We start from the raw sequence: 27,595 nt of genomic DNA, 5'->3' as shown, positions 1-27,595 counted from the left end.
GGGGTCTCACAGGGACAGGGGGTCTCACAGGGACAGGCAGAGGGGGTCTCACAGAGACAGACAGAGAGGGTCTCACAGAGACAGACAGGGGGTCTCACAGGGACAGGGGGTCTCACAGGGACAGGGGGTCTCACAGGGACAGGCAGAGGGGGTCTCAGGTACAGACAGGGGGGTCTCACAGAGACAGACAGAGGGGTCTCACAGAGACAGACAGGGGGGTCTCACAGAGACAGGAAGTGGGGGTCTCACAGAGACAGACAGGGGGTCTCACAGGGACAGGGGGTCTCACAGGGACAGGGGGTCTCACAGGGACAGGCAGAGGGGGTCTCAGGTACAGACAGGGGGGTCTCACAGAGACAGACAGAGGGGTCTCACAGAGACAGACAGGGGGGTCTCACAGAGACAGGAAGTGGGGGTCTCACAGAGACAGGCAGAGTGGGTCTCATAGAGACAGGCAGAGAGTCTCACAGGGACAGGCAGAGGGAGTCTCATAGAGACAGGCAGAGGGGGTCCCACGGAGACAGACAGAGGGGGTCTCACAGAGACAGGCAGAGGGGGTCTCACAGAGACAGGCAGAGGGGGTCTCACAGGGACAGGCAGAGGGGGTCTCACAGAGACAGTCAGAGGGGGTCTCACAGGGACAGGCAGAGGGGGTCTCACAGAGACAGGCAGAGGGGGTCTCAGAGACAGGCAGAGGGGGTCTCACAGAGACAGGCAGAGGGGGGCTCACAGAGACAGGCAGGGGGTCTCACAGAGACAGGCAGAGGGGGTCTCACAGGGACAGGCAGAGGGTGTCTCACAGGGACAGGCAGAGGGGGTCTCACAGAGACAGGCAGAGGGGGTCTCACAGAGACAGGCAGAGGGGGTCTCACAGAGACAGGCAGAGGGTCTCACAGAGACAGACAGGGGGTCTCACAGAGACAGGCAGAGGGTCTCACAGGGACAGACAGAGGGGGTCTCACAGAGACAGGCAGAGGGGTCTTACAGGGACTGGGGGTCTCACAGGGACAGACAGAGGGGGTCTCACAGAGACAGGCAGAGGGGTCTTACAGGGACTGGGGGTCTCACAGGGACAGACAGAGGGGTCTCACAGAGACAGACAGAGGGGGTCTCACAGGGACAGGCAGAGGGGGTCTCACAGGGACAGGCAGAGGGGGTCTCACAGGGACAGGCAGAGGGGGTCTCACAGTGACAGGCAGAGGGGGTCTCACAGGGATAGGCAGAGGGGGTCTCACAGGAACAGGCAGAGGGCGTCACACAGAGACAGACAGAGGGGGTCTCACAGGGACAGGCAGAGGGGGTCCCACAGAGACAAGCAGAGGGGGTCTCACAGAGAGGCAGAGGGGGTCTCACTGTGACAGGCAGAGGGGATCTCACAGGGACAGACAAGGGGTCTCTCAGAGACAGGCAGAGGAGGTCTCACAGGAACAGGCAGAGGGGGTCTCACAGAGACAGGCAGAGGGGGTCTCACAGAGACAGGCAGAGGGGGTCTCACAGAGACAGGCAGAGGGGGTCTCACAGAGACAAAAAGAGGGGGTCTCACAGAGACAGGCAGAGGAGGTCTCACAGAGACAGGCAGAGGGGGTCTCACAGAGACAGGCAGAGGGGTTCTCACAGGGACAGGCAGAGGGGGTCTCACAGAGACAGGCAGAGGGGGTCTCACAGAGACAAAAAGAGGGGGTCTCACAGAGACAGGCAGAGGGGGTCTCACAGAGACAGGCAGAGGAGGTCTCACAGAGACAGGCAGAGGGGGTCTCACAGAGACAGGCAGAGGGGTTCTCACAGGGACAGGCAGAGGGGGTCTCACAGAGACAGGCAGAGGGGGTCTCACAGAGACAGACAGATGGTCTCACAGAGACAGGCAGAGGGGGTCTCACAGGGTAAGGCAGAGGGGGTCTCACAGGGACAGGCAGAGGGGGTTTCACAGAGACAGGCAGAGGGTCTCACAGGGACAGGCAGAGGGGGTCTCACAGAGACAGGCAGAGGGGGTCTCACAGAGACAGGCAGAGGGGGTCTCACAGAAACAGGCAGAGGGGGTCTCACAGGGACAGGCAGAGGGGGTCTCACAGGGACAGGCAGAGGGGGTCTCACAGAGACAGGCAGAGGGGGTCTCACAGGGACAGGCAGAGGGGGTCTCACAGAGACAGGCAGAGGGGGTCTCACAGAGACAGGCAGAGGGGGTCTCACAGAGACAGGCAGAGGGGGTCTCACAGAGACAGGCAGAGGGTGTCTCACAGAGACAGGCAGAGGGGGTCCCACGGAGACAGACAGAGGGGGTCTCACAGAGACAGGCAGAGGGTCCCACAGGGACAGGCAGAGGGGGTCTCACAGAGACAGGCAGAGGGGTTCTCACAGGGACAGGCAGAGGGGGTCTCACAGAGACAGGCAGAGGGGGTCTCACAGAGACAAAAAGAGGGGGTCTCACAGAGACAGGCAGAGGGGGTCTCACAGAGACAGGCAGAGGAGGTCTCACAGAGACAGGCAGAGGGGGTCTCACAGAGACAGGCAGAGGGGTTCTCACAGGGACAGGCAGAGGGGGTCTCACAGAGACAGGCAGAGGGGGTCTCACAGAGACAGACAGATGGTCTCACAGAGACAGGCAGAGGGGGTCTCACAGGGTAAGGCAGAGGGGGTCTCACAGAGACAGGCAGAGGGGGTCTCACAGGGACAGGCAGAGGGGGTCTCACAGAGACAGGCAGAGGGAGTCTCACAGAGACAAAAAGAGGGGGTCTCACAGAGACAAAAAGAGGGGGTCTCACAGAGACAGGCAGAGGAGGTCTCACAGAGACAGGCAGAGGGGGTCTCACAGAGACAGGCAGAGGGGTTCTCACAGGGACAGGCAGAGGGGGTCTCACAGAGACAGGCAGAGGGGGTCTCACAGAGACAAAAAGAGGGGGTCTCACAGAGACAGGCAGAGGGGGTCTCACAGAGACAGGCAGAGGAGGTCTCACAGAGACAGGCAGAGGGGGTCTCACAGAGACAGGCAGAGGGGTTCTCACAGGGACAGGCAGAGGGGGTCTCACAGAGACAGGCAGAGGGGGTCTCACAGAGACAGACAGATGGTCTCACAGAGACAGGCAGAGGGGGTCTCACAGGGTAAGGCAGAGGGGGTCTCACAGGGACAGGCAGAGGGGGTTTCACAGAGACAGGCAGAGGGTCTCACAGGGACAGGCAGAGGGGGTCTCACAGAGACAGGCAGAGGGGGTCTCACAGAGACAGGCAGAGGGGGTCTCACAGAAACAGGCAGAGGGGGTCTCACAGGGACAGGCAGAGGGGGTCTCACAGGGACAGGCAGAGGGGGTCTCACAGAGACAGGCAGAGGGGGTCTCACAGGGACAGGCAGAGGGGGTCTCACAGAGACATGCAGAGGGGGTCTCACAGAGACAGGCAGAGGGGGTCTCACAGAGACAGGCAGAGGGGGTCTCACAGGGACAGGCAGAGGGGTCTCACAGAGACAGGCAGAGGGTGTCTCACAGAGACAGGCAGAGGGGGTCCCACGGAGACAGACAGAGGGGGTCTCACAGAGACAGGCAGAGGGTCCCACAGGGACAGGCAGAGGGGGTCTCACAGAGACAGGCAGAGGGGTTCTCACAGGGACAGGCAGAGGGGGTCTCACAGAGACAGGCAGAGGGGGTCTCACAGAGACAAAAAGAGGGGGTCTCACAGAGACAGGCAGAGGGGGTCTCACAGAGACAGGCAGAGGAGGTCTCACAGAGACAGGCAGAGGGGGTCTCACAGAGACAGGCAGAGGGGTTCTCACAGGGACAGGCAGAGGGGGTCTCACAGAGACAGGCAGAGGGGGTCTCACAGAGACAGACAGATGGTCTCACAGAGACAGGCAGAGGGGGTCTCACAGGGACAGGCAGAGGGGGTCTCACAGAGACAGGCAGAGGGGGTCTCACAGGGTAAGGCAGAGGGGGTCTCACAGGGACAGGCAGAGGGGGTTTCACAGAGACAGGCAGAGGGTCTCACAGGGACAGGCAGAGGGGGTCTCACAGAGACAGGCAGAGGGTCTCACAGAGACAGGCAGAGGGGGTCTCACAGAGACAGGCAGAGGGTCTCACAGAGACAGGCAGAGGGGGTCTCACAGAGACAGGCAGAGGGGGTCTCACAGAAACAGGCAGAGGGGGTCTCACAGGGACAGGCAGAGGGGGTCTCACAGGGACAGGCAGAGGGGGTCTCACAGAGACAGGCAGAGGGGGTCTCACAGGGACAGGCAGAGGGGGTCTCACAGAGACAGGCAGAGGGGGTCTCACAGAGACAGGCAGAGGGGGTCTCACAGAGACAGGCAGAGGGGGTCTCACAGGGACAGGCAGAGGGGTCTCACAGAGACAGGCAGAGGGTGTCTCACAGAGACAGGCAGAGGGGGTCCCATGGAGACAGACAGAGGGGGTCTCACAGAGACAGGCAGAGGGTCCCACAGGGACAGGCAGAGGGGGTCTCACAGAGACAGGCAGAGGGGGTCTCACAGAGACAGGCAGAGGGGATCTCACAGAGACAGACAGATGGAGTCTCACAGAGACAGGCAGAGGGGGTCTCACAGAGACAGGCAGAGGGGGTCTCACAGGGACAGGCAGAGGGGGTCTCACAGAGACAGGCAGAGGGAGTCTCACAGAGACAGGCAGAGGGGGTCTCACAGAGACAGGCAGAGGGTCTCACAGGGACAGGCAAAGGGGGTCTCACAGAGACAGGCAGGGGGGGTCTCACAGAGACAGACAGAGGGGGTCTCACAGAGACAGGCAGAGGGTCTCACAGGGACAGGCAGAGGGGGTCTCACAGAGACAGGCAGAGGGGGTCTCACAGAGACAGACAGAGGGGGTCTCACAGAGACAGGCAGAGGGTCTCACAGGGACAGGCAGAGGGGGTCTCACAGAGACAGGCAGAGGGGGTCTCACAGAGACAGGCAGAGGGGGTCTCACAGGGACAGGCAGAGGGTCCCACAGGGACAGGCAGAGGGGGTCTCACAGGGACAGGCAGAGGGGGTCTCACAGAGACAGGCAGAGGGTCTCACAGAGACAGGCAGAGGGGGTCTCACAGAGACAGGCAGAGGGGGTCTCACAGGGACAGGCAGAGGGGGTCTCACAGAGACAGGCGGAGGGGGTCTCACAGGGACATGCAGAGGGGGTCTCACAGAGACAGGCAGAGGGAGTCTCACAGAGACAGGCAGAGGGGGTCTCACAGGGACAGGCAAAGGGGGTCTCACAGAGACAGGCAGAGGGGGTCTCACAGAGACAGGCAGAGGGGGTCTCACAGGGACAGGCAGAGGGGGTCTCACAGAGACAGACAGATGGTTTCACAGACACAGGCAGAGGGGGTCTCACAGGGACAGGCAGAGGGGGTCTCACAGAGACAGACATAGAGGGGCTCACAGAGACAGGCAGAGGGGGTCTCACAGAGACAGACATAGAGGGGCTCACAGAGACAGGCAGAGGGGGTCTCGCAGAGACAGGCAGAGGGGGTCTCACAGAGACAGGCAGAGGGGGTCTCACAGAGACAGGCAGAGGGGGTCTCACAGGGACAGGCAGAGGGGGTCTCACTGGGACAGGCAGAGGGGGTCTCACATAGACAGACAGAGGGGGTCTCGCAGGGACAGGCAGAGGGGGTCTCACTGGGACAGGCAGAGGGGGTCTCACTGGGACAGGCAGAGGGGGTCTCACAGAGACAGACAGAGGGGGTCTCACAGGGATTGACGTTGGGTAAATTCTAGTTGAAATAGTAATGTCTCTGACGCTCTCTTGTTGGTGCTCTCTCTCTGATTATCTCTCAGGCGCTCTCTTGTTGGTGCTCTCTCTGATTATCTCTCTCAGGCGCTCTCTTGTTGGTTCTCTCTCTCTCTCTCTGATTATCTCTCAGGCGCTCTCTTGTTGGTGCTCTCTCTGATTATCTCTCTCAGGCGCTCTCTTGTTGGTGCTCTCTCTGATTATCTCTCTCAGGCGCTCTCTTGTTGGTGCTCTCTCTGATTATCTCTCTCAGGCGCTCTCTTGTTGGTTCTCTCTCTCTCTCTCTCTCTCTGATTATCTCTCGGGTGCTCTCTTGTTGGTGGTATCTCTCTGATTATCTATCGGGCGCACTCTTGTTGGTGTTATCTCTCTGATTATCTCTCAGGCGCTCTCTCTCTCTGATTATCTCTCTCAGGCGCTCTCTTGTTGGTTCTCTCCCTCTCTCTGATTATCTCTCTCAGGCGCTCTCTTGTTGGTTCTCTCTCTCTCTCTGATTATCTCTCTCAGACGCTCTCTTGTTGGTTCTCTCTCTCTCTCTGATTATCTCTCTCAGGCGCTCTCTTGTTGGTTCTCTCTCTCTCTGATTATCTCTCTCAGGCGCTCTCTTGTTGGTTCTCTCTCTCTCTCTGATTATCTCTCTCAGGCGCTCTCTTGTTGGTTCTCTCTCTCTCTGATTATATCTATCAGACGCTCTCTTGTTGGTTCTCTCTCTCTCTCTCTTTGATTATCTCTCTCAGGCGCTCTCTTGTTGGTGTTATCTCTCTGATTATCTCTCAGGCTCTCTCTCTCCTTGATTATCTCTCTCAGGCGCTCTCTTGTTGGTGTTATCTCTCTGATTATCTCTCAGGCTCTCTCTCTCCTTGATTATCTCTCTCAGGCGCTCTCTTGTTGGTTCTCTCTCTCTCTCTCTCTGATTATCTCTCTCAGGCGCTCTCTTGTTGGTTCTCCCTCTCTCTCTTTGATTATCTCTCTCAGGCGCTCTCTTGTTGGTTCTCTCTCTCTCTCTGATTATATCTATCAGGCGCTCTCTTGTTGGTTCTCTCTCTCTCTCTTTGATTATCTCTCTCAGGCGCTCTCTTGTTGGTGTTATCTCTCTGATTATCTCTCAGGCTCTCTCTCTCCTTGATTATCTCTCTCAGGTGCTCTCTTGTTGGTTCTCCCTCTCTCTCTTTGATTATCTCTCTCAGGCGCTCTGTTTTTGGTGGTATTCTGGGAGCCATTGTCTGCCCCTGACAGAGAGAGGTCTATCTCATCAGGAGATAGCAGGACAGCATTGAGGACTCGGGCAGGTCGGCCGATGTTCTCATTGTCTGGTTTGTAATTCCCGCCCTCCTTACCCCAGCCTCGCCGTCACACCCCCAGCCCGGATTGGCCACCGCAGGCGAGCCCTCGCCCTATGATTGGTCCCACACGCAGCATCCACCCACGCTTTAATTGGTTGCCATCCATTCTCCATGATTTCCTATGGAGACAGAAATGTAGGGAAGGGGGCAGCCGGTCTCAGGTCCGCAGACCATTCCCGGACTGGCGAGGAGGACTAAGCAGTGCTCTCCGAGGCTGCGTGTCTTTCTGACGCGGGAGACGTGCATCCGGCGCTGCCTGGAGTTCCCCATCCCCCACAGGAGTGGAAGCTGCGCCAGGTAAGCCGTTCCGGTGGTGCCGGGCAGCTGGGACCGCCAGGACTCCCCCTGTATTCCCAGCTGGAGTGAATACAGCTATAGGTGGTGATATTGTGCTCCGTCTGTCGGCTCCGGTCAAAATAAACACCCGTTAATTTATCTCGGTGTCCTGTCTGATGCGTGATCGGAGAAAGACTCTGGTCTCCTGTGATAGGTATCTCTCTGATTATCTCTCAGGCGCTCTCTTGTTGGTGCTCTCTCTCTGATTATCTCTCAGGCACTCTCTTGTTGGTGCTCTCTCTCTGATTATCTCTCAGGCGCTCTCTTGTTGGTGCTCTCTCTGATTATCTCTCAGGCGCTCTCTTGGTGGTGCTCTCTCTGATTATCTCTCTCAGGCGCTCTCTTGTTGGTGCTCTCTGATTATTTCTCAGGTGCTCTCTTGTTGGTGCTCTCTCTCTGATTATCTCTCAGGCGCTCTTGTTGGTTCTCTCTCTCTGATTATCTCTCAGGCGCTCTCTTGTTGGTTCTCTCTCTGATTATCTCGCAGGCACTCTCTTGTTGGTTCTCTCTCTCTGATTATCTCTCAGGCGCTCTCTTGTTGGTGCTCTCTCTCTGATTATCTCTCAGGCGCTCTTGTTGGTTCTCTCTCTCTGATTATCTCTCAGGCGCTCTCTTGTTGGTGGTATCTCTCTGATTATCTCTCAGGCGCTCTCTTGTTGGTTCTCTCTCTGATTATCTCGCAGGCACTCTCTTGTTGGTTCTCTCTCTCTGATTATCTCTCAGGCGCTCTCTTGTTGGTGGTATCTCTCTTATTATCTCTCTCAGGCGCTCTCTTGTTGGTGGTATCTCTCTTATTATCTCTCTCAGGCGCTCTCTTGTTGGTTCTCTCTCTCTGATTATCTCTCAGGCGCTCTCTTGTCTGTTCTCTCTCTCCGATTATCTCTCAGGCGCTCTCTTGTTGGTGCTCTCTCTCTGATTATCTCTCAGGCGCTCTCTTGTTGGTGCTCTCTCTGATTATCTCTCTCAGGCACTCTCTTGTTTGTGATCTCTATCTCTGATTATCTCTCTCAGGCGCTCTCTTGTTTGTGATCTCTATCTCTGATTATCTCTCTCAGGCGCTCTCTTGTTGGTGCTCTCTCTGATTATCTCTCTCAGGCGCTCTCTTGTTTGTGATCTCTATCTCTGATTATCTCTCTCAGGCGCTCTCTTGTTTGTGATCTCTATCTCTAATTATCTCTCTCAGGTGCTCTCTTGTTGGTGCTCTCTCTGATTATCTCTCTCAGGCGCTCTCTTGTTGGTGGTATCTCTTTAATTATCTCTCTCAGGCGCTCTCTTGTTTGTGATCTCTATCTCTAATTATCTCTCTCAGGCGCTCTCTTGTTGGTGGTATCTCTTTGATTATCTCTCTCAGGCGCACTCTTGTTTTTCTCGCTCTGATTATCTCTCGGGCACTCTCTTAGAGAGACAACCTCCCTCTCATGGTCTTGACCAGTCTCTTGGCTCACCTACTCCTTCTGACATCTTTCTCTCAGGCACTCTCTCCATGCCACGCTCTCTCTCTCTGATGGTCTCTCTCTCAGGCTCTCTCTCCATGCCACGCTCTCTCTCTCTGATGGTCTCTCTCTCAGGCACTCTCTCCATGCCACGCTCTCTCTCTCTGATGGTCTCTCTCTCTCAGGCACTCTCTCCATGCCACACTCTCTCTCTGATGGTCTCTTTCTCTCGGGCACTCTCTCCATGCCATGCTCTCTCTCTCTCTGGCACTCTCTCCATGCCACGCTCTCTCTGATGGTCTCTCTCTCAGGCACTCTCTCCATGCCATGCTCTCTCTCTCTGATGGTCTCTCTCTCAGGCACTCTCTCCATGCCACGCTCTCTCTCTCTCTCTCTCTCTGATGGTCTCTCTCTCTCAGGCACTCTCTCCATGCCACACTCTCTCTCTGATGGTCTCTCTCTCTCAGGCACTCTCTCCATGCCACACTCTCTCTCTGATGGTCTCTTTCTCTCGGGCACTCTCTCCATGCCATGCTCTCTCTCTCTGGCACTCTCTCCATGCCACGCTCTCTCTGATGGTCTCTCTCTCAGGCACTCTCTCCATGCCATGCTCTCTCTCTCTGAAGGTCTCTCTCTCAGGCACTCTCTCCATGCAACGCTCTCTCTCTCTGGCACTCTCTCCATGCCACGCTCTCTCTGATGGTCTCTCTCTCAGGCACTCTCTCCATGCCATGCTCTCTCTCTCTGATGGTCTCTCTCTCAGGCACTCTCTCCATGCCACGCTCTCTCTCTCTCTCTCTCTGATGGTCTCTCTCTCTCAGGCACTCTCTCCATGCCACACTCTCTCTCTGATGGCCTCTCTCTCTCAGGCACTCTCTCCATGCCATGCTCACCCTCTCTGATGGTCTCTTTCTCTCAGGCACTCTCTCCATGCCACACTCTCTCTCTGATGGTCTCTCTCTCTCAGGCACTCTCTCCATGCCATGCTCACTCTCTCTGATGGTCTCTCTCTCTCAGGCACTCTCTCCATGCCACGCTCTCTCTGATGGTCTCTCTCTCAGGCACTCTCTCCATGCCATGCTCACCCTCTCTGATGGTCTCTTTCTCTCAGGCACTCTCTCCATGCCATGCTCTCTCTCTCTGATGGTCTCTCTCTCTCAGGCACTCTCTCCATGCCACGCTCTCTCTGATGGTCTCTCTCTCAGGCACTCTCTCCATGCCATGCTCACTCTCTCTGATGGTCTCTCTCTCAGGCACTCTCTCCATGCCATGCTCACCCTCTCTGATGGTCTCTCTCTCAGGCACTCTCTCCATGTCATGCTCTCTCTGATGGTCTCTTTCTCTCAGGCACTCTCTCCATGCCACACTCTCTCTCTGATGGTCTCTCTCTCTCAGGCACTCTCTCCATGCCACGCTCACTCTCTCTGATGGTCTCTCTCTCAGGCACTCTCTCCATGCCATACTCTCTCTGATGGTCTCTTTCTCTCAGGCACTCTCTCCATGCCACGCTCACTCTCTCTGATGGTCTCTCTCTCAGGCACTCTCTCCATGCCATACTCTCTCTGATGGTCTCTTTCTCTCAGGCACTCTCTCCATGCCACGCTCACTCTCTCTGATGGTCTCTCTCTCAGGCACTCTCTCCATGCCATACTCTCTCTGATGGTCTCTTTCTCTCAGGCACTCTCTCCATGCCATGCTCACTCTCTCTGATGGTCTCTCTCTCAGGCACTCTCTCCATGCCACGCTCTCTCTGATGGTCTCTTTCTCTCAGGCACTCTCTCCATGCGACACTCTCTCTCTCTCTGATGGTCTCTCTATCAGGCACTCTCTCCATGCCTGTCACGCCTGTATGCCCGCAGACCAAGTTAGACCCCAGTACTGAGGTGGGAACGGTATGACACCACACACCCACAGCAGTGGGAGCAAGCCCGGAGTGTGGTATAGCGTTGCTGGGCCTGTAGGAAGAGAGTTAGTGTATACTTGCAAATCTTGGGGATGTCCGTAAGAATAGTCGTGTCCGTGTGCCAATGTTCAGGAGTCCAGAGGTTAGAATCGTCAGAGTATAAGCCAGGTCCTAGGAAGTCAGAGGTAAGCGTAGTGGTATGCGTAGCAGGGTTCACAGGGATACCAGAGAGCAGAGTAGTCCAGGACAAGCAGGGGTCAAAGCCAGGGAAATCCAAGATAGCACAGGAGCAGGTAATCACAGGAGCAGGAAACAGCAGGAACGGAGAGGGAGCACAGCATAGGTCAGGTACACACAGGGAAACAGGAACTATGCAGAGCGAGGAAGAGGTGGACAGACCGGGGTTATAAAGGAGGGCATACAAATAGGAGAGAGGGGAGGAGTAGAGAGAGAAGTGGGAGACGACAGGGAGAGAAGAGGAGGAGACAGAAGGGGCCGTCAGGGGAATGGCCTGGAGGGCTTGGGAGGCGGAGACATGGGGAACAGGATAAGAAGAGCATGTGCGCGCACCCTCTGTAAGCTGGGGATGCGCGCGCACAGGTTGCAACACAGAGAGGGACCGCACGGTGCAAGGGTAGGACGCAGGAGGGGCACGAAGCCCAGAGGAGGGGAACACGCGCGTGACCTGCGACCGCGAGACGGCATGCAGAGGCAGAGAGGAGGGAGAAGGTGGGTCAGGGGGACCAGCGGAGGAGCGTGTGCGCACGCCCTCCGTGGGCTGAGGGAGCGCACGCACCGGACGCGTCACCAGGAGCGTGGAGCGCCGCGGGCACCACGCAGGGGGGAGGCAATGGGACGGAAGCCACCACAGGGGGAGGTAATGCGGGCACCGCGGGAGAGAGGGAGTGGGGAGGATCATAGCAGGGACTCAGGGACCGCGTGGGTATGCGAGACCTGCGGGGAACGCGCTGCGGCAAAGGGAGAGAGGTGGAAGGCAAAGGAGAGGAGTGGGAAGGAGTAGAAGGGGCAACAGGAGATGGGAGAGAGGGACAAGGAGGAGAAGGAATCTCCTGAGTCGTCACAATGCCACACTCTCTCTCTCTCTGATGGTCTCTCTCTCAGGCACTCTCTCCATGCCACGCGCTCTCTCTCTCTCTCTCTGATGGTCTCTCTCTCTCAGGCACTCTCTCCATGCCACGTTCTCTCTCTCTCTGACAGTTTCTCTCTCGCATGCACTCTCTCCATGCAACGCTCTCTCTGATGGTCTCTTTCTCTCAGGCACTATCTCCATGCAACGCTCTCTCTGATGGTCTTTCTCTCAGGCACTATCTCCATGCCACACTCTCTCTCTGATGGTCTCTCTCTCTCAGGAACTCTCTCCATGCCACACTCTCTCTCTGATGGTCTCTCTCTCTCAGGAACTCTCTCCATGCCACACTCTCTCTCTGATGGTCTCTTTCTCTCAGGCACTCTCTCCATGCCACGTTCTCTCTGATGGTCTCTCTCTCTCAGGAACTCTCTCCATGCAACGCTCTCTCTGATGGTCTCTCTCTCTCAGGAACTCTCTCCATGCCACGTTCTCTCTGATGGTCTCTCTCTCTCAGGAACTCTCTCCATGCAACGCTCTCTCTGATGGTCTCTTTCTCTCAGGCACTATCTCCATGCCACACTCTCTCTCTGATGGTCTCTCTCTCTCAGGAACTCTCTCCATGCCACACTCTCTCTCTGATGGTCTCTTTCTCTCAGGCACAATCTCCATGCCACGTTCTCTCTGATGGTCTCTTTCTCTCAGGCACTCTCTCCATGCAACGCTCTCTCTGATGGTCTCTTTCTCTCAGGCACTATCTCCATGCCACACTCTCTCTCTGATGGTCTCTTTCTCTCAGGCACTCTCTCCATGCCACGTTCTCTCTGATGGTCTCTCTCTCTCAGGAACTCTCTCCATGCAACGCTCTCTCTGATGGTCTCTTTCTCTCAGGCACTATCTCCATGCCACACTCTCTCTCTGATGGTCTCTTTCTCTCAGGCACTCTCTCCATGCCACGCTCTCTCTGATGGTCTCTTTCTCTCAGGCACTCTCTCCATGCCACGCTCTCTCTGATGGTCTCTTTCTCTCAGGCACTCTCTCCATGCAACGCTCTCTCTGATGGTCTCTTTCTCTCAGGCACTCTCTCCATGCCACGCTCTCTCTGATGGTCTCTTTCTCTCAGGCACTATCTCCATGCCACACTCTCTCTCTGATGGTCTCTTTCTCTCAGGCACTCTCTCCATGCCACGTTCTCTCTGATGGTCTCTCTCTCTCAGGAACTCTCTCCATGCCACACTCTCTCTGATGGTCTCTTTCTCTCAGGCACTATCTCCATGCCACGCTCTCTCTCTGATGGTCTCTTTCTCTCAGGCACTATCTCCATGCCACACTCTCTCTCTGATGGTCTCTTTCTCTCAGGCACTATCTCCATGCCACACTCTCTCTCTGATGGTCTCTTTCTCTCAGGCACTCTCTCCATGCCACGCTCTCTCTGATGGTCTCTTTCTCTCAGGCACTCTCTCCATGCCACGCTCTCTCTGATGGTCTCTTTCTCTCAGGCACTCTCTCCATGCAACGCTCTCTCTGATGGTCTCTTTCTCTCAGGCACTCTCTCCATGCCACGCTCTCTCTGATGGTCTCTTTCTCTCAGGCACTATCTCCATGCCACACTCTCTCTCTGATGGTCTCTTTCTCTCAGGCACTCTCTCCATGCCACGTTCTCTCTGATGGTCTCTCTCTCTCAGGAACTCTCTCCATGCCACACTCTCTCTGATGGTCTCTTTCTCTCAGGCACTATCTCCATGCCACGCTCTCTCTCTGATGGTCTCTTTCTCTCAGGCACTATCTCCATGCCACACTCTCTCTCTGATGGTCTCTTTCTCTCAGGCACTATCTCCATGCCACGTTCTCTCTGATGGTCTCTTTCTCTCAGGCACTCTCTCCATGCCACGTTCTCTCTCTCTGATGGTCTCTCTCTCTCAGGCACTCTCTCCATGCCACACTCTCTCTGATGGTCTCTCTCGCATGCACTATCTCCATGCCACGCTCTCTCTGACAGTTTCTCTCTCTCAGGCACTCTCTCCATGCCACGTTCTCTCTGACAGTTTCTCTCTCACAGGCACTCTCTCCATGCCACGCGCTCTCTCTGTCTCTCTCTGATGGTCTCTCTTTCTCAGGCACTCTCTCCATGCCACGTTCTCTCTGATGGTCTCTCTCTCTCAGGCACTATCTCCATGCCACACTCTCTCTCTCTCTGATGGTCTCTTTCTCTCAGGCACTATCTCCATGCCACACTCTCTCTCTGATGGTCTCTTTCTCTCAGGCACTCTCTCCATGCCACGTTCTCTCTGATGGTCTCTCTCTCTCAGGCACTATCTCCATGCCACACTCTCTCTCTGATGGTCTCTTTCTCTCAGGCACTATCTCCATGCCACACTCTCTCTGATGGTCTCTCTCGCATGCACTCTCTCCATGCCACGTTCTCTCTGACAGTTTCTCTCTCACAGGCACTCTCTCCATGCCACGTTCTCTCTGACAGTTTCTCTCTCTCTCAGGCGCTCTCTCCATGCCACGCGCTCTCTCTCTCTCTCTCTGATGGTCTCTCTCTCAGGCACTCTCTCCATGCCACGCTCTCTCTGACAGTTTCTCTCTCTCAGGCACTCTCTCCATGCCACGTTCTCTCTGACAGTTTCTCTCTCACAGGCACTCTCTCCGTGGCACGCTCTCTCTCCTCGTGGGCCGGCACTGTCTTGCACCTGGAGGTGGGGTCTCAGGATGGGGGCGGAGTCCGGGCAGAGTTTAATGCGAGGGTGAATATCAGCCTCCTGCCAAGCTCCGCCCCCCTGCCCGCCTTCCTGCTGCTGCAGTATGACATCACCGTTTCTGAGGACACGCCCCCAGGGACCAGCGTAGGCAGTGTGCGGGCAACCAACCCACCAGGTAACCCACTATACATTTCATGTACCCCACTGTACAGCTCACGTAACCCCTATACAGCTCATAACCCCCTATACAGGGCACATACCCCCTATACAGCTCACGTACCCTTAATAGTTTGTATACCCCATTATAAACTCCTATACCCTCTATCCTGTTCCCATACCCGCTATTCCCCGACCCCATTACAGCTCATAGAGCCCCTATAGATCTCCTTTAACCCATATACAGGTCCTATAACCTTCTATACAGCTCCTATAACCTTCTATACAGCTCCTGTGCCCCTTATAATCTACCTTTCTATACAACTGCTATACCACCTCTACAGTTCCTATACCCTTCAATGCAGCTCCTATACACCCTATAATACTCCAATACCCATCTATACTACTCCTATAGAATTTCTATTCTCCTCTTTTACCCCCCCTATACAGCTCATGTACCTGACTATACAGTTTGATTGCCCCCCAATGCAGCTCGTACACTCCAGTATACAGTGTCTATATGTCCTTATGTAGCCCTCTGTCCTTCTTCCCCCAGGTGTCCCTGGTCCGGTGCTGTACTCTCTCTCCTCTGGTGACCCCCGCGGTTACTTCTCCCTGGACCCTCGATCCGGGCTTCTCTCCACCCAACGGCCTCTGGACAGGGAGCAGGACGCCGAGCTGGTCCTAGATGTTCAAGCGCGGAGCGGCTCTCCACCAGCCTACGCCCAGGCCCGGATCATCCTCCAGGTCATCGACGTCAATGACAACACCCCCACCTTCCCCATGTCCTCCCACACCGTGCGGCTTCAAGGGTCTCCACCTGTAGGCACCATCATTTTCACTGGCCGGGCGTTGGACCGTGATGTGGGAGCCAACGGACAGGTGCGCTACGAGCTAGACTCTCTAGGGCCCTTCAGCCTGGATGGCTCCGGACAGCTCCGAGTCATGGGGTTCCTGAGCCAGGAGCGCTACGAGCTACGAGTGCTGGCGGTGGACGGGGGGAACCCCCCACTCTCCTCTGCTCTGGAGGTCACTGTCCTGGTGATGGAGCAGGAGTCTGAGCCGGCCTGTGGTGCATCCGATTATCGTGTGGAGGTGCGGGAGGGAAGTCCCCCACTCAGCCGTCTCCTGCAGGTACGGGCGCTGCCCCCCGCAGGGGGAGAAGATCCGGTGAGTTACCGGTTGCGGCCAGATGTGGACGCGGTTGGGTTTGGTGTGGAGCCGGACACGGGTTGGTTGTACGTGCGAGGGGCGCTGGACCGGGAGAGCCGCGAGATGTACTTGCTGGCTGTGTTGGCTTCGGGGGGCTCCAGCACCCGCACTGCCACCTGCACAGTGCGCGTCCGGGTGACAGACGAGAATGACAACGCCCCACGGCTCAGCGAGGACAGGTACTTCCTGAGCGTCCCCGAGAACCGACTGGCAGGTCAGAGCGTTGGTAGAGTGAGCGCCTCAGACAGGGATGCCGGGCAGAACGGGCGCATCACGTACAGACTGCCGGCGCAGGAGACGGACTTCCACATACACCCGCACACAGGTGATAGCGCTTAGCGCTTGCCCACATACTGTGTCACCCCTCACTGAGCCTCCCCTCCCCTTACTGTCCCCCCTCTCCACTTACTGTCCCCCCTCTCCCCTTACTGCACCTCCCCCTCTCACCTTACTGCGCCGCCCCCTCTCCCCTTACTGTGTCCCCCTCTCCCCTTACTGTGTCACCCCTCACTGAGCATCCCCTCCCCTTACTGTCCCCCCTCTCCCCTTACTGCGCCTCCCCCTCTCCCCTTACTGCGCCTCACCCTCTCACCTTACTGCGCCTCCCCCTCTCACCTTACTGTGTCCCCCTCTCCCCTTACTGCGTCCCCCTCTCCCCTTATTGTGTCCCCCCTCTCCGCTTACTGTCTCCCCCTCTCCCCTTACTGCGCCTCCCCCTCTCCCCTTACTGCGCCTCACCCTCTCACCTTACTGCGCCTCCCCCTCTCACCTTACTGTGTCCCCCTCTCCCCTTACTGTGTCACCCCTCACTGAGCATCCCCTCCCCTTACTGTCCCCCCTCTCCCCTTACTGTCTCCCCCTCTCCCCTTACTGCGCCTCCCCCTCTCCCCTTACTGCGCCTCCCCCTCTCCCCTTACTGCGCCTCCCCCTCTCCCCTTACTGCGTCCCCATCTCCCCTTACTGTGTCCCCCTCTCCCCTACTGTGTCCCCCTCTCCCCCTACTGTGTCTCCCCCTCTCCCCTTACAGTGTCCCCCCTCTCCCCTTACTGTGTCTCCCCCTCTCCCCTTACTGTCCCCCCTCTCCCCTTACTGTCCCCCCTCTCCCCTTACTGCGCCTCCCCCTCTCCCCTTACTGCACCTCCCCCTCTCACCTTACTGCGCCGCCCCCTCTCACCTTACTGTGTCCCCCTCTCCCCTTATTGTGTCCCCCCCTCCCCTTACTGTCTCCCCCTCTCCCCTTACTGCGCCTCCCCCTCTCCCCTTACTGCGCCTCCCCCTCTCACCTTACTGCGCCTCCCCCTCTCACCTTACTGTGCCCCCCTCTCCCCTTACTGTGTCACCCCTCACTGAGCCTCCCCTCCCCTTACTGTCCCCCCTCTCCCCTTACTGTCTCCCCATCTCCCCTTACTGTCTCCCCATCTCCCCTTACTGTGTCCCCCTCTCCCCTACTGTGTCCCCCTCTCCCCCTACTGTGTCTCCCCCTCTCCCCTTACAGTGTCCCCCCTCTCCCCTTACTGTGTCTCCCCCTCTCCCCTTACTGTCCCCCCTCTCCCCTTACTGTCCCCCCTCTCCCCTTACTGCGCCTCCCCCTCTCCCCTTACTGCACCTCCCCCTCTCACCTTACTGCGCCGCCCCCTCTCACCTTACTGCGTCCCCCTCTCCCCTTATTGTGTCCCCCCTCCCCTTACTGTCTCCCCCTCTCCCCTTACTGCGCCTCCCCCTCTCCCCTTACTGCGCCTCCCCCTCTCACCTTACTGCGCCTCCCCCTCTCACCTTACTGCGCCTCCCCCTCTCACCTTACTGTGTCCCCCTCTCCCCTTACTGTGTCACCCCTCACTGAGCCTCCCCTCCCCTTACTGTCCCCCCTCTCCCCTTACTGCGCCTCCCCCTCTCCCCGTACTGCGCCTCCCCCTCTCACCTTACTGTGTCCCCATCTCCCCTGCTGTGTCCCCCTCTCCCCCTACTGTGTCTCCCCCTCTCCCCTTACAGTGTCCCCCCTCTCCCCTTACTGTGTCTCCCCCTCTCCCCTTACTGTCTCCCCCTCTCCCCTTACTGCGCCTCCCCCTCTCCCCTTGCTGCGTCCCCCTCTCCCCTTACTGTGTCCCCCGCTCCCCCTACTGTGTCTCCCCCTCTCCCCTTCCTGTGTCTCCCCCTCTCCCCTTACTGTGTCTCCCCGTCTCCCCTTCCTGTGTCTCCCCCTCTCCCCTTACTGTGTCCCCCCTCTCCCCTTACTGTGTCCCCCCTCTCTCCTTACTATGTCCCCCTCTCCCCTTACTGCGCCTCCCCCTCTCCCCTTGCTGCGTCCCCCTCTCCCCTTACTGTGTCCCCCGCTCCCCCTACTGTGTCTCCCCCTCTCCCCTTCCTGTGTCTCCCCCTCTCCCCTTCCTGTGTCTCCCCCTCTCCCCTTACTGTGTCTCCCCATCTCCCCTTCCTGTGTCTCCCCCTCTCCCCTTACTGTGTCTCCCCCTCTCTCCTTACTGTGTCTCCCCCACTTCCTTTACTGTGTCCCCCCTCTCCCCTTACTGTGTTATCCCCTCTCCCCTTACTGTGTCCCCCCTCTCCCCTTACTGTGTCCCCCCTCTCTCCTTACTGTGTCCCCCCTCTCTCCTTACTATGTCCCCATCTCCCCTTACTGTGTCCCCCCTCTCTCCTTACTATGTCCCCATCTCCCCTTACTGTGCCCCCACCCCTCTTCCCTTACTGTATTCCTCTTCTCCACTTACTGTCCCCCCTCCCCCTCACTCTGTCCCCCTCTGTCCTCCCTCCTAGGGGAGCTGTCTGTGAGAAGGAGCCTTGACCGGGAGATCCAGGCCACGTACCAACTCCTGGTCATAGCACAAGATGGGGGGGCGCCCCCCCGCAGTGTCACGGGGACCGTCCATGTCACGGTGCTGGATGAAAATGATAACCCCCCCATGTTCCTGCACCCCAAGGCCAGGCGAGAGATACCCCTGCAGGTATGGGGAGGGGGGAGGGGGGAGGGAAGAAGAGAGAGGAGGGAAAAGAGTAGCTAAGCAGAGGAGAGACCAGGGGGGGGGGGAGGGAAATGGTCTCAGAGGAGGAAAGAGGCTAAATAAACAGGTAGGGGAGGAAATGGACAAGAAGAGGAAGGCGTTTAAATTCTTTAAGTCGGAAGGGACAGAGACATCGTATCAGAATTATAAGGAATGTAACAAAAATTGCAAAAGGGCAATTAAATTAGCAAAAATGGATAATGAAAAAAGGAGTGCAATAGAAAGTAAGGTCAACCCTAAAACGTTCTTTAAGTACCTTAATAACAAAAAAATGAGAAAAGAAAATATAGGACCCTTTCAGTGTGAGATGGGTAGGCAGATTATTGGAGATAAGGAAAAAACTGAGGTATTAAACAAATTCTTTGCCTCTGTGTTTACCAGGGAAGAATCAAGTTCAATAGTAGTGCCGCAGGAGGAAGCCACAACCTCCATATTAATGAACAATTGGATAACTGAGGGAGAAGTTCATAAGCGACTTGAAAACGTTAAAGTAAACAAGGCACCTGGCCCTGATGGCATACATCCAAGAGTTCTCAAAGAGTTAAGCTTAGTAATAGCAAAACCATTATATTTAAGTAATAGCAAAACCATTATATTTAATATTCAAGGACTCCATTTCCACAGGCTCAGTACCACAAGATTGGCGTAAAGCAGATGTGGTGCATATATTTAAAAAGGGAGCTAGATCACAACCGGGAAAATACAGACCTGTAAGCCTGACTTCAATAGTAGGGAAACTACTTGAAGGTTTAATACGGGATAATATTCAGGAATACCTAATGGAAAACAAAATTATTAGTAATAGTCAGCATGGATTTATGAAGGATAGATCTTGCCAAACTAACCTTATTTGTTTCTTTGAGGAGGTAAGTAGGAATTTAGACCAGGGTAATGCAGCTGATGTGGTCTACTTAGATTTTGAAAAAGCTTTTGATACGGTTTCACACAAGAGGTTGGTGTACAAAATAAAGAAAATTGGACTCAGTAATAATATATGCACCTGGATTGAAAACTGGTTAAAGGACAGACAACAGAGGGTTGTCATAAATGGAACTTTTTCAGGTTGGGCTAAAGTCGTAAGTGGAGTACCTCAGGGATTGGTACTGGGACCCCTGCTTTTTAACTTGTTTATTAATGACCTTGAGGTTGGGATCGAGAGCAAAGTTTCCATCTTTGCTGATGATACTAAATTGTGTAAGGTAATAGAATAAGAGCAGGATGTAATTTCTCTTCAGAAGGACTTGGAGAGACTGGAAACGTGGGCAGGTAAATGGCAGATGAGGTTTAATACAGATAAATGTAAGGTTATGCATTTCGGATACAAGAATAAACCGGCGACTTACAAATTAAATGGAGATATATTGGGGGAATCCTTGATGGAGAAGGATTTAGGAGTGCTTATAGACAGCAGGTTTAGCAATAGTTCCCAAAGCCATGCAGTAGCTGCAAAGGCAAACAAGATCTTATCTTGCATCAAACGGGCCATGGATGGAAGGGAAGTAAACATAATTATGCCCCTTTAGAGTGCAGAGAAGAGCCACCAAATTAATAAAGGGGATGGACAAGCTAACTTATGGGGAGAGGCTAGCAAAATTAGATTTATTTACATTAGAAAAGAGGCGACTAAAGGGGGATATGATATCTATATACAAATATATTCAGGGACAATACAAGGAGCTTTCAAAAGAACTATTCATCCCACGGGCAGTACAAAGGACTCGGGGCCATTCCTTAAGGTTGGAGGAAAGGAAATTTTACCAGCAAAAAATTCATTACCCATGGAGACTGTGATGGCAGATACAATAGATTTGTTCAAAAAAGGTTGTACATCTTTTTAGATGGGAAAGGTATACAGGGATATACCAAATAAGTATACATGGGAAGGATGTTGATCCAGGGATTAATCCGATTGCCAATTCTTGGAGTCAGGAAGGAATTCATTTTTCCCCTTAATGGGGTTTTTTGTTTGCCTTCCTCTGGATCAATAAGTAAGTATAGATATAGGATAAAGTATCTGTTGTCTAAATTTAGCATAGGTTGAACTATGTCTTTTTTTCAACCTCATCTACTATGTAACTAGGTTGTAATTATGTAACTATGTAGGAGGGCAGGGGGGGAGTAAGAGGGGAAGATGGGGGGGGGGGGGGGGGAAGAGGAGAAGATGGGGGGGTAAGAGGAGAAGATGGGGGGGTAAGAGGAGAAGATGGGAGGGGTAAGAGCAGAAGATGGAGGGGTTAAGAGCAGACGATTAGGGGGTTAGAGGAGAATATGGGGGGTAAGAGCAGAATATGGGAGTGTAAGAGCAGAATATGGGGGGTAAGAGCAAAATATGGGGGTAAGAGCAGAAGACGAGGGGTTAGAGCAGAATATGGGGGGTAAGAGCAGAATATGGGGGGGTTATAGCAGAATATGGGGGGGATAATAGCAGAATATGGGGGGGTAATAGCAGAATATGGGGGTAAGAGCAGAATATGGGGGGTAAGAGCAGAAGATAGGGGCTAAGAGCAAAAGATAGGGGCTAAGAGCAAAAGATGGGGGCTAAGAGCAAAAGATGGGGGGTGAGAGCAGAAATGGGGGCTAAGAGCAGAAGATGGGGGGTCAGAACAGAAGATGGGGGTTAGAGCAAAAGATGGGGGTAAGAGCAGAAGATGGGGATGAGGAGAAGATGGGGGGGTAAGAGGAGAAAATGGGGGGAAGAGGAGAAGATGGGGAAGAGCAGAAGATGGAGGGGGTTAGAGCAGAATATGGGGGGTAGGAGCAGAAGATGGGGGGGTAAGAGCAGAATATGGTGGGTAAAAGCAGAAGATGGGGGGCTAAGAGGAGAAGATGGGGGGAAGAGCAGAAGATGAGGGGGTTAGAGGAGAATATGGGGGATAAGAGCAGATATGGGGGTGTAAGTGTAGAAGATGGGGTAAGAGGAGAAATGGGGGTAAGAGGAGAAGATTGGGATTAGAGCAGAATATGGGGGTGTAAGCGTAGAAGATGGGGTAAGAGGAGAATATGGGGATTTGAGCAGAATATGGGGGGTAAGAGCAGAAGATGAGGGTAAGAGCAGAAGATGGGGGTAAGAGAAGATGGGGGCTCAGAGCAGAAGATGGGGAGGTAAAGCAGAAGATGGGGGGTTAGAGCAGAAGATGGGGGGTTACAGCAGAAGATGGGAGGTAAGAGCAGAAGATGAAGGGGTAAGAGCAGAAGATGAAGGGGTAAGAGCAGAAGATGAAGGGGTTAGAGCAGAAGATGGGTGTAAGAGCAGAAGATGGGGGATTAGAGCAGAAGATGGGGGATTAGAGCAGAAGATGGGGGATTAGAGCAGAAGATGAAGGGGTTAGAGCAGAAGATGGGGTGTAAGAGCAGAAGATGGGGGGTAAGAGCAGAAGATGGGGGGAGAGGGGAAGTTGGGGAGGAGAGGAGAAGATGAAGGGGTAAGAGCAGAAGATGAAGGGGTAAGAGCAGAAGATGAAGGGGTAAGAACAGAAGATGAAGGGTAAGAACAGAAGATGAAGGGGTAAGAACAGAAGATTGGGGGTAAGAGCAGAAGATAGGGGAGAGGGAAGTTGGGGTGGAGAGCAGAAGATGGGGGTAAGAGCAGAAGCTGAAGGAGTTAGAGCAGAAGATTGGTGGTAAGAGCAGAAGATGGGGGAGAGGGGAAGTTGGGGGGAGAGCAGAAGATGGGGGGTAAGAACAGAGATGAAGGGTTTAGAGCAGAAGGATTTGAGGTAAGAGCAGAAGATGAAGGGTTTAGAGCAGAAGATGAAGGGGTAAGAGCAGAAGATGAAGGGGTTAGAGCAGAGATGGGGGGTAAGAGCAGAAGATGGGAGAGGGGAAGTTGGGGGGGGGAGAGGAGAAGATGGGGACTAAGAGCAGAATATAGGGGTAAGAGCAGAAAACATTTGCAGTTGGATGTGTCTCCCTTGTGCGATGATTCTGCTCTTTACACTCACAGAACCACTGCTTCCCTACGCCCTGTTTGGGCATCACAGAGACCACCCCCCTGTCCCCCTCCCCCTTCCCCACCCCCCAGTTACCTAGTAACATCTGCTCTCCACAGGTGATGGAGGGGAAAACACCCGGGGTGTTTGTGGCGTCCCTGATCGCTAAGGACCCTGACGAGGGCGAAAACGGCACAGTGACCTACAGTCTGACAGGTACAGGGCAGGCGGGCGGGGGCAGGAGGGATGTGCGCGGGGCAGGGAGGGGGAGCACAGAGGAGAGCGCGAGGCAGGTGGAGGGGGTGGTACAGGGAGGGGCGGCCAAGTGAAGATTATGGGGATGCACGTATTCGGGTGTAATCTCCCCCCTCTCTCTCCAGGTGACTGGGGGGAGGTGAGAGTGTGAGGAGGGAGAGGTGAGGGAGAGGTGGGGGGAGGTGGGGAGCGCAGTGAGGATTATGGGGTGCACGTATTCGGGTGTAATCTCGCCCGTCTCTCTGCAGGTCCCTGGGGGAGGTAAGAGTGTGAGGAGGGAGACGTGAGGGAGAGGTGGGGGAGGTGGGGGAGGGCAGTGAGGATTATGGGGGTGCACGTATTCGGGGAGTAATCTCGCCCCTCTCTCTGCAGGTCCCTGGGGGAGGTGAGAGTGTGAGGAGGGGGACGTGAGGGAGAGGTGGGGGGTGGTGGGGGAGGGCAGTGAGGATTATGGGGGTGCACGTATTCGGGGTGTAATCTCGCCCGTCTCTCTGCAGGTCCCTGGGGGGAGGTGAGAGTGTGAGGAGGGAGACGTGAGGGAGAGGTGGGGAGGGCAGTGAGGATTATGGGGGTGCACGTATTCGGGTGTAATCTCGCCCGTCTCTCTGCAGGTCCCTGGGGGAGGTGAGAGTGTGAGGAGGGAGACGTGAGGGAAGAGGTGGGGGGAGGTGGGGGAGGGCAGTGAGGATTATGGGGGTGGCACGTATTCGGGGTGTAATCTCGCCCCTCTCTCTGCAGGTCCCTGGGGGGAGGTGAGAGTGTGAGGAGGGAGACGTGAGGGAGACGTGGGGGGAGGTGGGGGAGGGCAGTGAGGATTATGGGGGTGCAAGTATTCGGGGTGTAATCTCGCCCGTCTCTCTGTAGGTCCCTGGGGGGAGGTGAGAGTGTGAGGAGGGAGACGTGAGGAGACGTGGGGGGAGGTGGGGGAGGGCAGTGAGGATTATGGGGGGTGCACGTATTCGGGGTGTAATCTCGCCCGTCTCTCTGCAGGTCCCTGGGGGAGGTGAGAGTGTGAGGAGGGAGACGTGAGGGAGACGTGGGGGGAGGTGGGGGAGGCAGTGAGGATTAGGGGGGTGCACGTATTCGGGGTGTAATCTCGCCCGTCTCTCTGCAGGTCCCTGGGGGGAGGTGAGAGTGTGAGGAGGGAGACGTGAGGGAGAGGTGGGGGGAGGTGGGGGAGGGCAGTGAGGATTAGGGGGGGTGCACGTATTCGGGGTGTAATCTCGCCCCTCTCTCTGCAGGTCCCTGGGGGGAGGTGAGAGTGTGAGGAGGAGATGTGAGGAGAGGTGGGGGGAGGTGGGGAGAGGCAGTGAGGATTAGGGGGGGGTGCACGTATTCGGGGTGTAATCTCGCCGTCTCTCTGCAGGTCCCTGGGGGGAGGTGAGAGTGTGAGGAGGGAGACGTGAGGGAGACGTGGGGGAGGTGGGGGAGGGCAGTGAGGATTATGGGGTGCACGTATTCGGGGTGTAATCTCGCCCGTCTCTCTGCAGGTCCCTGGGGGGAGGTGAGAGTGTGAGGAGGGAGACGTGAGGGAGACGTGGGGGGAGGTGGGGGAGGGCAGTGAGGATTAGGGGGGGTGCACGTATTCGGGGTGTAATCTCGCCCGTCTCTCTGCAGGTCCCTGGGGGGGAGGTGAGAGTGTGAGGAGGGAGACGTGAGGGAGAGGTGGGGGAGGGCAGTGAGGATTAGGGGGGGTGCACGTATTCGGGTGTAATCTCGCCCGTCTCTCTGCAGGTCCCTGGGGGGAGGTGAGAGTGTGAGGAGGGAGACGTGAGGGAGACGTGGGGGGAGGTGGGGGAGGGCAGTGAGGATTAGGGGGGGGTGCACGTATTCGGGGTGTAATCTCGCCGTCTCTCTGCAGGTCCCTGGGGGAGGTGAGAGTGTGAGGAGGGAGACGTGAGGGAGACGTGGGGGGAGGTGGGGGAGGGCAGTGAGGATTATGGGGGTGCACGGTATTCGGGGGTGTAATCTCGCCCGTCTCTCTGTAGGTCCCTGGGGGAGGTGAGAGTGTGAGGAGGGAGACGTGAGGGAGACGTGGGGGGAGGTGGGGAGGGCAGTGAGGATTAGGGGGGGGTGCACGTATTCGGGGTGTAATCTCGCCCGTCTCTCTGCAGGTCCCTGGGGGAGGTGAGAGTGTGAGGAGGGAGACGTGAGGGAGACGTGGGGGGAGGTGGGGAGGGCAGTGAGGATTAGGGGGGGTGCACATATTCGGGGTGTAATCTCGCCCGTCTCTCTGCAGGTCCCTGGGGGGAGGTGGAGAGTGTGAGGAGGGAGACGTGAGGGAGACGTGGGGGGAGGTGGGGGAGGGCAGTGAGGATTAGAGGGGGTGCACGTATTCGGGGTGTAATCTCGCCCGTCTCTCTGTAGGTCCCTGGGGGGAGGTGAGAGTGTGAGGAGGAGGACGTGAGGGAGAGGTGGGGGGAGGTGGGGGAGGGCAGTGAGGATTAGGGGGGGTGCACGTATTCGGGGTGTAATCTCGCCCGTCTCTCTGCAGGTCCCTGGGGGGAGGTGAGAGTGTGAGGAGGGAGACGTGAGGGAGAGGTGGGGGAGGTGGGGGAGGGCAGTGAGGGATTAGGGGGGGTGCACGTATTCGGGGTGTAATCTCGCCCGTCTCTCTGTAGGTCCCTGGGGGGAGGTGAGAGTGTGAGGAGGGAGACGTGAGGGAGAGGTGGGGGGAGGTGGGGGAGGGCAGTGAGGATTAGGGGGGGTGCACGTATTCGGGGTGTAATCTCGCCCGTCTCTCTGTAGGTCCCTGGGGCGAGCGCTTTACACTTCACCCGAATACTGGAGAGCTTCGTACAGCGGCCGCCCTGCACCTCGCTGAGCGCTCGCAATACTCCCTGAGTGTGCGCGCCAGCGACCGCGGAGCGCCCCCCCGCAGCACAGAGACCGCCATCCGTATACAGGTACTGAGTATATACACCCTGCGCGTGTCTGTATACAGGTACTGAGTATATACGCCCTGCGCGTGTCTGTATACAGGTACTGAGTATATACGCCCTGCGCGTGTCTGTATACAGGTACTGAGTATATACGCCCTGCGCGTGTCTGTATACAGGTACTGAGTATATACGCCCTGCACGTGTCTGTATACAGGTACTGAGTATATACGCCCTGCGCGTGTCTGTATACAGGTACTGAGTATATACGCCCTGCGCGTGTCTGTATACAGGTACTGAGTATATACGCCCTGCGCGTGTCTGTATACAGGTACTGAGTATATACGCCCTGCGCGTGTCTGTATACAGGTACTGAGTATATACGCCCTGCGCGTGTCTGTATACAGGTACTGAGTATATACGCCCTGCGCGTGTCTGTATACAGGTACTGAGTATATACGCCCTGCGCGTGTCTGTATACAGGTACTGAGTATATACGCCCTGCGCGTGTCTGTATACAGGTACTGAGTATATACGCCCTGCGCGTGTCTGTATACAGGTACTGAGTATATACGCCCTGCGCGTGTCTGTATACAGGTACTGAGTATATACGCCCTGCGCGTGTCTGTATACAGGTACTGAGTATATACGCCCTGCGCGTGTCTGTATACAGGTACTGAGTATATACGCCCTGCGCGTGTCTGTATACAGGTAACTGAGTATATACACCCTGCGCGTGTCTGTATACAGGTACTGAGTATATACACCCTGCGCGTGTCTGTATACAGGTACTGAGTATATACACCCTGCGCGTGTCTGTATACAGGTACTGAGTATATACACCCTGCGCGTGTCTGTATACAGGTACTGAGTATATACATCCTGCGCTTGTCTGTATACATGTACTGAGTATATACACCCTGCGCGTGTCTGTATACAGGTACTGAGTATTATACATCCTGCGCTTGTCTGTATACATGTACTGAGTATATACACCCTGCGCGTGTCTGTATACAGGTACTGAGTATATACACCCTGAGCGTGTCTGTATACAGGTGCTGAGTATATACACCCTGCGCGTGTCTGTATACAGGTACTGAGTATATACACCCTGCGCGTGTCTGTATACAGGTACTGCGTATATACGCCCTGCGCGTGTCTGTATACAGGTACTGAGTATATACGCCCTGCGCGTGTCTGTATACAGGTACTGAGTATATACGCCCTGCGCGTGTCTGTATACAGGTACAGAGTATATACGCCCTGCGCGTGTCTGTATACAGGTACTGAGTATATACGCCCTGCGCGTGTCTGTATACAGGTACTGAGTATATACGCCCTGCGCGTGTCTGTATACAGGTACTGAGTATATACGCCCTGCGCGTGTCTGTATACAGGTACTGAGTATATACGCCCTGCGCGTGTCTGTATACAGGTACTGAGTATATACGCCCTGCGCGTGTCTGTATACAGGTACTGAGTATATACGCCCTGCGCGTGTCTGTATACAGGTACTGAGTATATACGCCCTGCGCGTGTCTGTATACAGGTACTGAGTATATACGCCCTGCGCGTGTCTGTATACAGGTACTGACTATATACGCCCTGCGCGTGTCTGTATAC

The 27,595-nt window shown here is 55.8% G+C and overlaps 1 protein-coding gene across 1 annotated transcript in view; it reads left to right on the top strand.

Moving 5' to 3' along the window:
• DCHS1 (dachsous cadherin-related 1) overlaps positions 1–27,595 on the top strand; it is a gene marked incomplete at its 3' end in the record, with an annotated part of 108,016 nt that overhangs the window by 67,567 nt on the left and 12,854 nt on the right. The window contains exons 5-9 of the mRNA XM_075584112.1: positions 14,466–14,702; positions 15,240–16,220; positions 18,665–18,852; positions 22,958–23,054; positions 25,842–25,999. Of these exons, the coding sequence (XP_075440227.1) occupies positions 14,466–14,702; positions 15,240–16,220; positions 18,665–18,852; positions 22,958–23,054; positions 25,842–25,999 (1,661 nt within the window). The remainder of the gene's footprint in view (positions 1–14,465; positions 14,703–15,239; positions 16,221–18,664; positions 18,853–22,957; positions 23,055–25,841; positions 26,000–27,595) is intronic.

This window comes from Ascaphus truei, unplaced genomic scaffold, assembly GCF_040206685.1.
Source record: "Ascaphus truei isolate aAscTru1 unplaced genomic scaffold, aAscTru1.hap1 HAP1_SCAFFOLD_451, whole genome shotgun sequence".
Lineage (NCBI taxonomy): Eukaryota > Metazoa > Chordata > Amphibia > Anura > Ascaphidae > Ascaphus > Ascaphus truei.
The sequence above is the reverse complement of the archived record's forward strand: the minus strand, read 5'-3'. Positions and strand labels throughout refer to the sequence as shown.